This window comes from Pieris rapae, chromosome 7, assembly GCF_905147795.1.
Source record: "Pieris rapae chromosome 7, ilPieRapa1.1, whole genome shotgun sequence".
Classification (NCBI taxonomy): domain Eukaryota; kingdom Metazoa; phylum Arthropoda; class Insecta; order Lepidoptera; family Pieridae; genus Pieris; species Pieris rapae.
The window spans coordinates 7,122,458-7,137,449 of NC_059515.1; the positions used below are offsets into that span (position 1 = coordinate 7,122,458).

The 14,992-nt window shown below is 32.4% G+C and overlaps 1 protein-coding gene across 1 annotated transcript in view; it reads left to right on the forward strand.

Annotated features, from left to right (window-relative positions):
* The window catches only part of LOC110996942 (all trans-polyprenyl-diphosphate synthase PDSS1), a 34,642-nt gene that overhangs the window by 4,290 nt on the left and 15,360 nt on the right, over positions 1 to 14,992 (forward strand). The window contains exons 2-4 of the mRNA XM_022264848.2: positions 6,824 to 7,009; positions 10,605 to 10,744; positions 13,057 to 13,198. Coding sequence (XP_022120540.1) covers positions 6,824 to 7,009; positions 10,605 to 10,744; positions 13,057 to 13,198 — 468 coding nt within the window. The remainder of the gene's footprint in view (positions 1 to 6,823; positions 7,010 to 10,604; positions 10,745 to 13,056; positions 13,199 to 14,992) is intronic.

The following is a 14,992-nucleotide window of genomic DNA, read 5'->3' on the forward strand; positions in this document are numbered from 1 at the left end:
GTTCCTGAACCCAATTCCGTTTTTACTATTCTAGCTACAAATGTTCATCTAAGTATAAATTGTAAAAGCTCATTTGTCCTTCGATTTTAACCTTTCATTCGATGGAGCGGTCTTTGACCGAGTTACCGGTTGGCTCGTACCTCAATTATTATAACCTCCAATTACCTTATTTCGATATCTAGAGAACGGATTTATTGAAAGGAACTTAATTGAAAATACATTTTCAAATTCTTGACGTATAAATGTCGAACTCTTGTGAATGTCAAACCTTTTTGAACGCATTGAAATTTTCCATGGAAATATTTTTATTTACTACTACTTATAGTGATTTCGCAAAAATATTTTAAGCGTTATGTTGCTGAAATATTTAACCTTTCGTGACACAAGAAGCAATTTTATTAAAATACAAAAAGCTAGTTAAGGCCCTGACCAACATAAAATATTGTAAATACAATAGATATTTTAAACAAAATACTGATATTATACGTCCTTATATAGAAAGCAAACAAAGGAACAATAAATGTAATTTTTATGGCGATTAATTTCGACGATAAATACGATAAATATAAAAGCACGCACGGAGTGTATAAATGGTCGAGCTTAAAATTGATTGCATTACAAGATGACTTTATACAACCTGTAACAAGAATGTTAAGTACTCTAAAGTTGAATTCTTCCTTCAAGGTTACAGGCATGTCCGGGCTATGGTGAAGTACCGAGATAACTTATTTAAATGTACACGGAAAATTTTCCTCTTTTAATGTTATTGCTTTTGACAGGGTTTTTACTCGTCAAAGGAATCCTCGTAATGCGGAAACAATTAGTACTGTTAACTTATGATTTTTATTATAGGCTTTCGTTGCTTTTACATACTTTTATCATTGAATGTTGTTTAAGTTATTGAATTTTACTTACATTTATTCACCGTTATAATAACCCTGCTTCAAATGATTTTGATTAAATAATTTTAATTTTAATCAAAAATTATACAATAGTATTATAGTCAATTAATTATTAGCATTCTGAAATCATGTTACATGCGTTTGCGCACTGTTAGCGCGTTATTGTTTTAAACTCGTAAAGCTTGTAGCGGACAAGTCAACCGTAGCAGCGTCTACGGACTGTTATTTATTATTTTAAATGATACTTATAGATTTGTGTAGTTTATACTAATCATAAGTAATTGTCAACTTTGTTTCTGGTATGAAATTTCACAAGGGGTTTACAACTTTACAGAGTTAGGGACATCTAGTAAGAATGTCTTCTAAAGAAAATCTTAACATGTCCAATGTTTCTATAGAATACGGGTAGGAAGCTCACATGATGTGATAATACCGCTCATGGACTATCAATGCCACAGGGCTCGCCAGTGCGTTGCAGAAGTTATAAGAACCTTCATCCTACCTTCAAAGAAAAAGCTCCGAGAGAATCCTACAGAAAGGTTTTACTTACCAGATAAACCTTGTAAGTTAAACCTTTCTCTAGGATCTTCAGTCGATTTGGAAGTTAAAAACTGTGAACGTCTTTAAATCATTCGTTATTAATGTGCCAATACATTTCGTTTCTTATTTATGATAATTTTATAGACTGATTTTATCTGAGTACGATTGTTTTGTTCTTGTATAGCATGAAAATGATTTTTCAATTTGTAATCAACTTAAGAATTGTGAGATTTTAGTAGAATGATCAAACCATTCCAAAAGAAGATTCTGTACTTAAAATGTTGGACGATCTTGTATAAAAAAAGATTGATCGCTGACGTGTTTTCTATAAGGGGATAAACAATTTGTCGCCGGGGAAACCGACGTACTGAATAATTCAAGAATGCATAACTTGAATGTCATCACTGATCACGCCTGTTAAGTAGTAATTTATTCACAACTGTAGATTACGGAAATTGAATTCGTTATTAATGGGTATTTTCATTTAATTATACAATTGTAGTATTATTCATTCAGTTGCCATATCAATGACTATAAGGAGAATATAGACAGGCGCCGCACTAGAAAATAGATGCTTGTTGAATGCGTTAACATAAAGCGTAGAGGTTTTTCGTACGTAAAACATTGTTCTAAATTCAAACGTAAATTTTCAAAATTCATAAACAACAGACTCACTGTATTGTTCTAAATTCAAACTTACATTTACAAAATTCATAAACAACAGAGGCACTGTATGCCTGAGGTACAGCTAGATGGACTTTGCTTTCTTAGTCAATTGAGAATGCCTGAAACTGGACTACTGTCTAGTGGGCCCCACTAAATTTTTCACTTTGTTTTCACGTGATTATGTAGCTTCCTTAATTTCCTTGGCACGTGCAGTTTGTTTCTATTTTAAGAATAGGTATCGCAAGTGTATGATGTACTCAGTCACTTTCTATCATGTTTTAATTGTTATGTACCGTGCGGACTCATGCAATTTTACGTGCTTGGATGTTATTTGTCATTATTGATCGGTAATGTTTAAATTTAATTTGTGTAATGATTGTATAAAAATACATCAATCACCTTTACGGTCGGTCCAATTGAAAAACCCTGTTATATACAAAAATTTACAAGGTATTTTTGTTAAGAAATACATTCTAACATTAACTGGCTTAAACATATCAGTAAATCTATATTATTTTTTAATAATTATAATTAATTCTCGTTATTGCTACAAAACAGATAACTTAGTCGCATGGTCCTGAAGTTTAATTCACTTTATCAGGAGCATAATAGAGTACGTGTAGTCGTATTTATGGCAATAAATAAAATTTACTATAACAAAAACAAAGCATGCTGCCGTTTAATGTTCAAGGCGTCGTTGTCTGTATGTGATTTATTATAAATTAATTGAATGTTTCATTATTTAATTTATTATAATTAATTCTCGATATTGCACACATATACTCACAGGCTTCTGAAATATAGTAATCACACATCGTTATGGGATTCGTGTCTCGTATGCAACCTGTCTGTGGAGATAAATAAAACTGACCGATAAATAAAAGAATTTTGTATTTTTAAACCGTCGTTCTTTGTATTTAGATAATTTCTATAAAATCAAGAATTAATAATGATTGGCGTGTCGTATATTTCTATTGGATTTTTTGTTAGTGTAGTGCATAACGCATAAACTTGTATTGCATTGTGTAATGCTACATAACAATCTGGTCTTTGTTATTTTTGTATAAAATTTTACCGATAAATTTCTACTTTAATTACAGACTTAAATTATTTCAAACAGAGAAGGCGTATAAATTTCTTTTGTCTTTTTCTCTTAAATTGTATTACGTTGTGGTGAAGAGACAAATGAGTAATAGTAATAAGCTACGCAATTAGATTGATTTTTTAGTAGGAGGATGCCCATAGAAAGGAATTTAAATTGCCCTATTGTCTGTAAGAAAATCTCTGCCTTAAGTCTTTAGTATGAGGATCATATATTGCGTAATATTTCACAAAGTGAACTTATAAAATCAAACAAAACGTTTTTTATTGCTAAATACTATATTACTATTAAAGTTTTTCTTTTAGGAATTAAAGGTTTATAATTAAGTTACACGTATGGCATATTTTAAGTTTAAGGATTTCGAATAATATATGTAGCAATGAATCTGCGTCTTTATCTTTTTTTTTTAAACAAAATTAATTTTAATTTAAACAAAAATATTTTTAATTTTGCTGATTATGTCTTTATTCGACTAACCTCTGGGCCCTATTTTTATTGTTGAGATATCCAATTAGAAGTCCCCGCGAAGGGGGCAACTTTTATTTATTTATTTATTAAACTTATTAAAGTAACGCGGAGAGTGTAAGTCTGTGTTCGTGAGGTGCAATGAACCTTTTACCCACAAAATCCCAACAGCCCTATCTTCTCGCTATAAACGGGAAGCATGCTTTCCTTACAAGATATCAAGAGTTGATAAAGATCTTGTGCTCTGTGGAATCATATTTTCTAGATAATTATTTCGTAAGAATACTAAACATCCTGTAAAACTAAGCCACAAAGTATTAGCTTGATTCCTTATAAATACATAGTCTAATAAATTATGACTCGAATACACTCTACATTATACTGACGTCAAATACTATGGCCTATGACGTGTGTGAAATCATATGGAAGTTGCTATTCATGACACGAGGTGCCATAATGAGTTCGAGATTGCCAAAGAGATAGCGTTTTAATGTATTTCGACACCTCATTTGCTTTAAGAATGGATGAGTTCACGGTTTTCATTTCATTACATTGAATGGCCGTATCAATTTCATGTGTACGCAAGTATATTGAAGCCGCGCAGTGTTGGGCTGATCATCCAGACCGTCGCTAGGATAGTTTAGCTTACATTGGTGTAAAAAGTCGACGGCGTTAAGTAGGAGTCTCATCGTCTTGCCGAAAAATAAATGATCAAGAAACAGATACAGAAATCTGAAGCTAAAATCAAAGGCTGTGTAGGGCACAGGTCTATTGAAGCAAGTATTAGGAACTTTGTGTTTAATTTGTAGTGGAATTACTCGAAATTTTTAATCGTGTTATGTATCATCGTTAAAACCGAATTAGGTCTTGCAAAATGATGATAACGTATAGAGATATTTCAAATTCTATGACACTTAATCAGTTAACAGTATTTATTATTGTTCTTGAGTGCTACGTTTTTTATGTCTGCGCTTCATATGATGGCCGTTAATAAAAAAACGTATTAGAATTTTTTTCGAATGGACATACATATATATTTACTATACAAATATGCTAAGAGATTATAATAAGATGGTTGTGCAATGATATTCCAATATTTACCAAAGTCGAACACAAATTTTGAAGCAAATATGGTACAACGTAATGCATATTGCAGTTGAAATTTGAGGTCATTCACAGGATAATAGCAATTTATTTCCAAGAACCTCCCGTGCATTACAAATAATAGTAATTACTCATAGATTACTGAAGTTAATGTAGTCATTCAAATGTAAAAGGAGGTTGCGGTAAAATATTAGATGTAATTGTTCATACGAAAACAGTAATTATCGTAATGTCGCTACGCGCATACTTTGATTACAAAACTGTATACGATAAAAAATATAAAAGCAAGGCAGCCTTGTAAAGGACCTTGAAAAAAATAACGTTCTTAATACCGTTACTTTATGTGCCTTTTCTAACTGTAGATCAAAATGATAAGTCGGTTATTGCATGCATCTTGCTTGCAAAAATATACTCCCGGGTATTATTTTTATGTCATATAATGAGAACTGGGGCAAATTATTCAAGTAATTCTAAAATTTAGTCTTAATTTAAATACGCTGTAAATTTAATAATTCGCCATAAAAAAACATATTAATTTGTTGTATCAATGACTCATGTTATGGAGTCTCCCTGCAAACGAGATCGATACTATCATTACTACCGAAGTGAAGAATGGAGTATTTATTAGTTATGAAGGCCTGTAAAGGTCTCATGCCAATACGTGCATACGTGTGCCGGTGGTTTTGCAAGCGGCCAGCCGGTTGAAGCCCATCAGGTGTAGACTGCACTCGACTGCAGTTGCATAAACCAATTGCAAAACTCGGATCGCGGTCACTGCCGCCGTTGAGCTAAGGGCATAGCCGCACCCTGTCAGATTATAGTATCTATACCACAGAGAATTTTTATTTGCAAGGATTTTGTTTTGACACAGTAAACAATGACATTTAACTGGAACGCTAAGCGATGGCGAACTTTGACCGTTAAAGACGTGTTTGGAAAGATCATATGAAAATTAACATCTTGCGAAATTTGATTGGATTTTTTTCAAGTAAATGATAAACACTTTAATTAGACCTATTTATTTTTTAGCAATTTTATATTAGATTATGAAGTGGTTGTCTGGTTCTAAGGGGTTCATCATATTTGAAGTTTTTTATTTGACATTGAAACACTTAAATTAAATGCGTAAAAGTGAAACGTATTTTATATTCAAAACACTAACAACTCGCTTAATTACCATCGTTTTTAGGTTACATTTTAAATACTTCTAAGTATAAATCTTGTAGGTATCACTTGGCTATGTGTAATCGCTTTTTATATAGGTTCCTCTTTCTCTTAAGCCACACAACATGTAGGTCTACCATTAATGTGGCGTTTAATATTGGTATAAAAATACTGGTATGGTAGACCTATAGCTAATGCACCACTTTTTTTTTTCCTAATAAGCCTACCTTCCCCGGCTACTTTATCACCGGGGTGACGACGATCCTTTCTTTTCATTCATACATCCTCTAAATAAAAAATACACGTTTTTTATTTACAGTAACTTTTGTGTTTACAAATTTGCCTTTAGGGGGCTGGGAGTTGATGCTATTTGATACATTCTTTCTCCCAGCCTCCTATTTACAATGGTCTGTTTCTTAAAATTAAATATACTAGACGTGTTTTACAGGATTATAATATAATATTGTTTCTTAGCTTACTTATGTTTCAATATTTACATTAAATGTTCATTAATCAACAGACGGTGAGTCCGGTCTTTTATTCTTATACTAAACTAAACTAATTCCTTATACAAGTAAAAATAAAAGAAAAATATAGAATACAAAATGAGATAACAGAAATCTATTGAATGATGAGATGCTTACGTCTAAAATGAGTGACATATGATATAGTTTCATCTAGAATCTATTGTTAATTTTTTCCTCTGGTCTGATGTGTCATGTGCTCTGTGGTTCAGTGTTGAATGATTTTAAGTTCGTTATAATGTATGTGATGTGTTGGGTGAATGTATTAATTGTTTTTGTAAAATGCACCACTTATCTATAAAGCGACATAAAATTATTTTTTATTGTAAGTTTATAAGTTCTATGTTGTTTTTCAGCGAGTAACCACATGTGGGCCAGCATGTGGATCCTCCGGAGCACTTGCGTCAGGTGCGATGCGACGCCTGGCCTCCAGCATGCAAAGTACAAGCACAGGCTCCCTGCCAGACTACGGTGCTCAGATTGTTGACCCCTACCGCCTCCTCGAAGACGATCTTAATGGAATATATGAAGACATACGATCGGTGAGAATATTTCTTATATTTGCTGTGTTATTAAAAGATGTTTAATATTTATATATATCTAATCAAAGCGAATGACAGTAAATATATACAAAACTACAAGATGCATGTTTGAGAGAAATAGTTTCTTTATTATATTAGTGATTACGCAAGACATCCACACGTATATCATACTATAGAGAAACATAAGCTGTTAATAAAATATAAGTATGTCCAATACAAAATGAAGTATATTTTAAATGTTAAGAATAGGTCAAGCAGTGTTCACGATTAGTAAAATTGTGTCAAAGTCATCACGTGTTGACACGCGAGCGGTCGAGGGTTGTGCAATTCAATTTTGTGGTGATGACTATAATATTATTAATAGGTTTTGTTCGATTTTTAAAATATTAACTTAGTTTTTAGAAATCGTTGTTGTATGTTCCAAATTTTTATCGTAAGTATGGAACTATAATATTGATTATTAAAATGATAAAATTTGCACAGTAATATTCGTAGATGTGCTACACAGCTACGATTAGCTACGATTATGCTAATTATGTGTTATGTGACATCGTAGCGCATACATTATGCTACATCTTGATGCAATACATCATAAATACTTGTGTTACTCCACAAATGTCTTATAAAATCGACAAGGACGACTATTGTAATGACACGTGATTATCGATCAATTAATGCGTGTTTAACATATGCAAATAGTTAAAGAATTCGAATAAGCAAATATAATTATAAACTTGTTAAGAGCTTAGAAATGATAGCTTTGAGTAGTTCGCCTACTTTCTTGTATGGAAAACCTGTCTCGAACTAGGCTGGTGGATGCTGCAAGTTGGTCGATTTTCTATGTTTCCTAGATATCGCTTTTATTACTATCTTTAGTTATGGCGTCGTATCAAGTTTTACTCTGACTTTCAACGCTTTGGAACCAATTTTTTATAAGGCGAACAGTTTCAAAGTTCGTTACAGAATTTGATAATATTCTGACCTCAGTTATCCAACAACTGAGTACAAGATAATATTTTTAATTTTTTTGTTGTTAATTTTAAACATAAATAATATTCTACTATTAATAAGTATAATATTATTTATGTAATGTTAGTCGACGTTACGGTGAATGGAAAAATTCTACCAATTTTGTTTTACTGTTAAAAATATAGTATGCAGTTTAATTTTTTTATAAGATTTTTTTATAATCAACTTATTGACACACGAATTCTGCACTGCTTACCTCACATTAGTTGCAAAATTTTAAGATCTCGTCATTCTAAGTCCTTGACTCGGATGTTCACAGGATGCTCTCTAAAATTAGTCGTATCATAAGCTGTTATTTGTATAATTATAGTCCTAATGTAGGACTATGTAAAAGAATATAAAATTGCATTCTCCCTGCCCAATCTAGTATGACCTTGGTGCAATAATGTTTCAGTATTATGATGTCAAGCGTAAAGTGCAGTGAACGAACAATGACCTTCTTTTCGAATTGCCTACCGTGACGCGAAACTTTCTTCTTAAGTCGTTATGGATACTAAACTTTTAACCGGCTAGCACAGTTCTAATTTGAGAGTACTCGTTCTGCAGAGCAAACGGAAACTACTAGAATAAAGTAACTTAAAAAAAACTACTTAAGAATGACCAATACAGGTCGTTGACTGCTTCCATGACTTAATTGATCATCTTCGAATATAGTCCCGGCCCTGGGTTCGATTCCCAGAAACACATATTATTTAAGGTCCACTTATACAGGTCTTTAATCAAATGCTAAACTAATATGTTAAATAATTGATTAAGGTTTCATATTAGGAAGCACTAGTTCGCCGATTTTTTTTTTAAATTTTGAATTTCGCTTAGAATTCGATTTATCAACTAAGGCTTATTTAATGAACATTAGAGACTTAATTCCTAAATGGAATATATATTTTTGCATAACCTATTTAACAGTGTTAACCATTACGTATGTAACCTTCAGAAGTAATTCTCAACTCGACAAGACCTCAATATTACAACGCTAATAAAAACATTGCATGGCAAATAATGTAATATTTTGAATTTGACAAGTCATAGTCCTAATAAAATGTTAAGAACTAGCTGTTTTCTGCGATTCCACCCGCACAAATTCGGTAATTCACGTTCTAAAGTTTTGCTTAAGTTTTTTTGTTGGACATATTGCGGACATTTTTGTATTCAAACTGTTTCCGCAGCGAACTCGGTTTATGTATTTTAATTGGTTCTTATCACCTCGAGTTAGACTAACGTTCTTTGGTATTTTTGATGCAGAATCGTAATTTTTTATTTGGCTAAATAAATTAATAGATAACAACGCAGGCTAAGTTAAGGATATAATAGTTAAGGATTTTCGGTTTTGAGTTGCTTAACGGTAACAAACAAACAAATCATTAAAATTTTAGCATAGCGTGGCATTGGACAATACCGTGATACCATATATGTTTCAGCATCACCGTAATAGGAAATCAGACGGTTCAAAGTATAACTGAAATGTTTGACAAATACTTCCTAGTTTTAGTTACTTGACCAAAAGGACCTTCAAAGTCGTATGTAAACATGCTAAATAATAAAACTCGTATATTCATTGTGAAAATATATTTATTCATGTGTGAACGCTTAAAAAATAAATCGTAACATTTACTGTCTTAAAAGAATAATAACTGGAAAGAAACTCGTCGCCTTTCTTTTTTGTCGTCCATCATTGATTTTGATAGGTACTTGTCGGGGTTACAGCCATTATACCTTGCACCACATATAATTTCAATTCTGAAAAAAATTCTATCACGACCACCTCAACTAACATGTTCTTACATATTAAAAATTATTACACGTGGAATTGATAACCTCTTCCTTTGGATTGAGCCGGTTAAATGAAGGCTGCATCTGTATGATAGCAAAATATTAAGTCAAACTTAAAAACTTTTACTCAACATTTTGTTACCAATAATTATTATTATTTTGTATCCATAATATGCTTTGAAATACGTGCAAATAAACATCGCGACGACAATGCTACTGGTGTTACGAAATTTGTCTTAAGTCTAAATTAAGTGAACTAAACTGTCTTAAGAGATTGCACTGTACAATAGAATTCACAAGGACAAACACATTAGTGATTTCCTTCGAGATTTACATTGTTTAACATCATCCATATTGTTACTACATTGCTTTATCTGAATATTTCTCAAGTCAACGAAAGATAGTGGTCTTTAGAAGTAACGAGGACAATTATGTTATTATGATTTTTTTTGTATAAATTTATTGTAATTGTTAAAGCTACAAAAGTATAGAGACTTTATATTTATTTAGCCTTTAATGATTATGGTTTTTAATCTTATTTTTAAATTTATTAACAATAGATTGACTGTACGATAATGTTCATTAACATTCTTATTGTATAACATATTGGAACGTCAAAAGCTTCAACACGTTTTCAACGAAAGCTTTATATTCATACACAAATTTTATATTGTTGTATAAAATTTGTGTATGAATGGATAATAATAAATCGACGCCTAGGTTAAAGATTAATAGTTATTATACTACGTCATTGAAAACGTGATCCCAACTCGACTTTAGTTTATCTGATTCGCAGGAGTTGGAGCGCAACACAAATCAACCAGAATTAAACACCATTGCTACGTATTATTTCGACGGTCAGGGAAAAGCTCTGAGGCCGATGGTTGCCATACTTATGGCAAAAGCTGTCAACTACCACGTATATGGTGAAAACAGGTGAGATGAACTTTGTTTAGTAAAGCTTCCAAAATTTTTGGGTTATACAAAATTTAAACAAAAATCCCAAATAGTATCGAGGTAAAGTGGTTACTGTGAATTTAAAAATAATAAATTTGGAACTAATAAGGACTACATTAAGTTAATATTATTATTATATTTAATATTAGTAATAGTATTTACGACCTTCGACAGAGTAAAGGCTTCAAAATTCTTCCAATTGTCTCTACTAATTTACAATCTTTCCGCCCTATCTCTTTTATTGCATCTTCCCAGGTTACAAATATGTAGTAAATTTATTTCCTTACTCCATCGTTTCTTTAGCGGAGAGTCGAGTTTGATTTAATAGGGGTCGCAGTCTGCTGAAAAAAAATTATAAACTACATATACGAGTACCTATATGTACAAAAGATTCTTGAAAAATAGCGCACTACGTACATATTGCTTTAATTTTACAGCGACGAGGTCACAAGACTGTTTTCTTAACTTTTTGTTTTTTTATTATTGTTTACTGTATAACAACCTGACTACAATATCATCCAGGTATCACTACAATTCTATGTTTCCTAATATCGCGTAATAAAGAACAAAAACCTTATGCCATGATTGATTACACATTGTCGAAGATTACACTTGTTTTATGCACATGTTACGTCTTTATTACTCAACTTTCATGAGCTAATCTATCTATGTGCATATAAGATATCCTTGAAAAGATATTTAAAGACATTATTGATCTTAATATATTGTTCGCACGTATATATCATTCGCATATCTTACACGTGAGGAATATTTAACATTTTATGTAAGGTGCGTGTAAAACCCGGTTGTGGGTAGAATCACTTATTAAATGTTCTAATATCAGGTATGTAATGATTATGAAATGACAAAGGAATTAAAGTGATTCATAATGTGCTTCAGGGCGGAGTAGATATTATTGTGATAGTATGGTTGCGCTCTTTATACCATAACTCCCCAACTCTGATGAGACTAAGATCACGAAAGCATAGTTGTCTAGGCCTGAGATTTCAGAAACTGCATGATCATTTGTCAATCTAATAGGCAAGTAATCGGTCACCTGTTCCTGACCTGACTGTCTTTTGGGTCTAAGGCAAGCCGGTTTCGTTGTGAAGTTTTCCTTCACCGTTCGAGCGGGTGTTAATTGCGGACATAGAAAGAAAGATATGTATATAAAATTCTCGTGTCGCGGTGTTTGTAGTTAAACTCCTCCGAAACGGCTCGACCGATTCTCATGAAATTTGTGTGCATATTTCGAATGTCTGAGAATCGGACAACATCTATTTTTCATCCCCCTAAATGTTACGACGTTTGCTAGGTCAGCTACTGACTTATAAAAGTTATTTAAATTCTCCCGGCGTTCAGTACCCCTACTTAATGTTACATATGTAATCATAATAAAAATGATTTTCTAGAGATGTGTAGACGATTATCTAAAAACTACTGTACTGATTTGAGCCGTTGAACAATTTCCTAAATTGGAATATAGTCATAAAAAAATCCCAGGAAATGTTCCAAATTTCCTTGGTACGCTAAATAAATCATTACTCAAATACATATTACACTGATACTTTTTTTGAAGTCGGTTTAAATGTAAACTCATGTCATTTCGAATGATGTAAGGATCTTTAATGTGTAAAACTTCGGAAAAACGCGGAAATAATTAACCTACTTGCTTAGTTTAGAGTGAATTTTTTTGCCCCCGTTAATTTTACGAGTAGTAACGGTTTTTTTGAACTTGAAATAATTTCTAAATATATTTTATTTTTAGTGATTATATAATATGAACCTTATATAAACTATAGCTTATATGTACAGTTCTAATATAATTAGCGCGTCTTCGTACTATCCGAGAGTAGTGAATATTATCCTACTGACATAAAGATGATAATGCGTTGGGAAAACACAATTACATAATGTCATTCAAGAAAAATTTCCAAGGCTATATCTGAACGGATGTTAATTTCAAAATTATGTAATTTCAAAATATTAGAAGCTAGATCTTCCCCCTCGTAAAAAAAATAAATAAATCAGTGGCACGACCGTTTTGGTGTGCCTCCAGAGTTTGTATGTGTTTTATGATTATTTGTCAATCTAATAGGCAAGAAGGTGATCATGTGCTTGAAACACGCCTTCGACTTTTTGGTTCTAGGCAAGACAGCAAGTTGGCAAGTTAATTACCGGGAATCGAACCTACGACTGCTGTTTTCCTCGTACTCTTTAATTTTTCAATTTCAATTTTCGACAGCTCTTAATTTCGTTTTAATCATTACATCATATGTTGTTTATATTAGTGCACTGCTGCCATCTCAGCGACAGGTGGCCATGATCAGCGAGATGATCCACTCAGCCTCTCTGATCCACGATGACGTCATCGACCAGAGTGACTTCCGCCGCGGTAAACCCTCCGTCAACGTGCTCTGGAATCACAAGAAGGTAAGTCAATATAACAATTACGTAATCTCTCATAACATGCTCCGCCCTAAGCCTTTTTTGAACGAACAGGTAATTTATTGGACTTATGGTTGCGTTACAATGCATTCAAAATCGAAATATTTAATTATACCAATATACAATTATAACGTCAGTAAATAATTTGTATATAATGCTTTTAAATTTACAATCATGACGCCAAATTTTTAAAAATGTTTGTAAGTACCCGCAGTCACGCGTTTCAACGTATTTGTGAAAAATAAAATAGTGACGGTAATTCGTAAAATCATTATTGTATTATTCTTTTTTTAAATTGTCTTTATACGAAGACATCATTTACTATTACGATCCAGCCTAACTTAAGTCTAATAAGTGAATTAAAACTAATCTCATTTATTAAAATAAATATTATTTCTGTAATCTTAAACTTATTAAAATTTATATAATGCAGCCTTCACAAGGTCCAACAATTTGTATGTCGCTCGATGCACACATCGGGAATAACCGGCCGTGACACGAATATTTTATAAATAAATAAATTTGAAATGGTTGCTATTGTAACGTCAAGGGAGATTTAATAGACGCCCGTGTAACCTTCGGCACTGAATCTTAAAAGTTATAGTCCAATATGTATGTGAATGGAATGGTTAGGCTTCATATGTATGCGTCGTTTTGATTCAATGGATAATTACGCCTGACTTTTGGTTACCATGTTGCTATGACACGTTGTCGCTGACATGAGCCTGTCATAAACAAGGTCCGACGGAGATGTTTTGAATCAACGATTCGATTGATTCATCAACTTAGCATGTCTCTCAATTTGGAATATCAAGTTTATTATGATATAACGTACCAATTAGTAACGTAGTAGTATTTTTTTTTAAATATTTATCTTTGGTTGATCGTCCATTTACATCCGTTGTCTTCATTTGTTTATTTTAATTTTTCTTCTGTTTTGTGCTGCTGTGGTGTAAAAAAATGTTTGTCACATATCACAGAATTTAATCGCATTATTTGCAACGATTTGAAAATGTAGGACACTACCAGGCCATTGAAGGCACCTGATATTAGTCACACCGATCTCGTAGTAGCATTCTCCAACCATGACTAACGTATAATCATTACTTTCTTCACCTTTTGCGATATTTCGTGGTATCCGTTTTCGCAATATTTTTGGAACACGGATATATCAAAGTCCTATAAGCATATTGACATAAAAAAATATTAGTTTTATAACACTGTTTGCATATAGCACACATTGTTCGGGAATTTACATATACAAAGAACACGATGATTTAAAAACGGATTTATTATGTTTGATTTCACATTATAGCTATAAAATCAACTGGCGTGGTATTTTGAATAATTGAGGAATTTGGGTCATTAAGTCACGTTCAGGTTCTCGCCCTACATAAAAAGAGAATACAATATGTGGGAAGTAGTCCGCGTACGAGCGACTGGGGCAGACGATGCCACCTTTCTCTCTCGCGTTAGACAGAGAGAGATGGCTATAGTGTACGTAAACATCGGAGTGATTGTATAGACTCTAGAGAAACAAGCCACCGAAAGCTGACGACCCTTGGTGAAAGTGGCTCGCGGTCATCTTGTAATTTTTCAATCGGTTTATAATTTATAACTCATTATTTTAAGAGTAGAACTCTATTTAATTGTATTGTAATAGTATTATTTGCGTGTTAAGTGTTCATTCGTTTTTAATTAAGTTTTGATTAAAATCTAAAAAACAGTTATGTTTATAACAATACTTTAACTCAACAAAGCTTAACGTTTAATAACTTT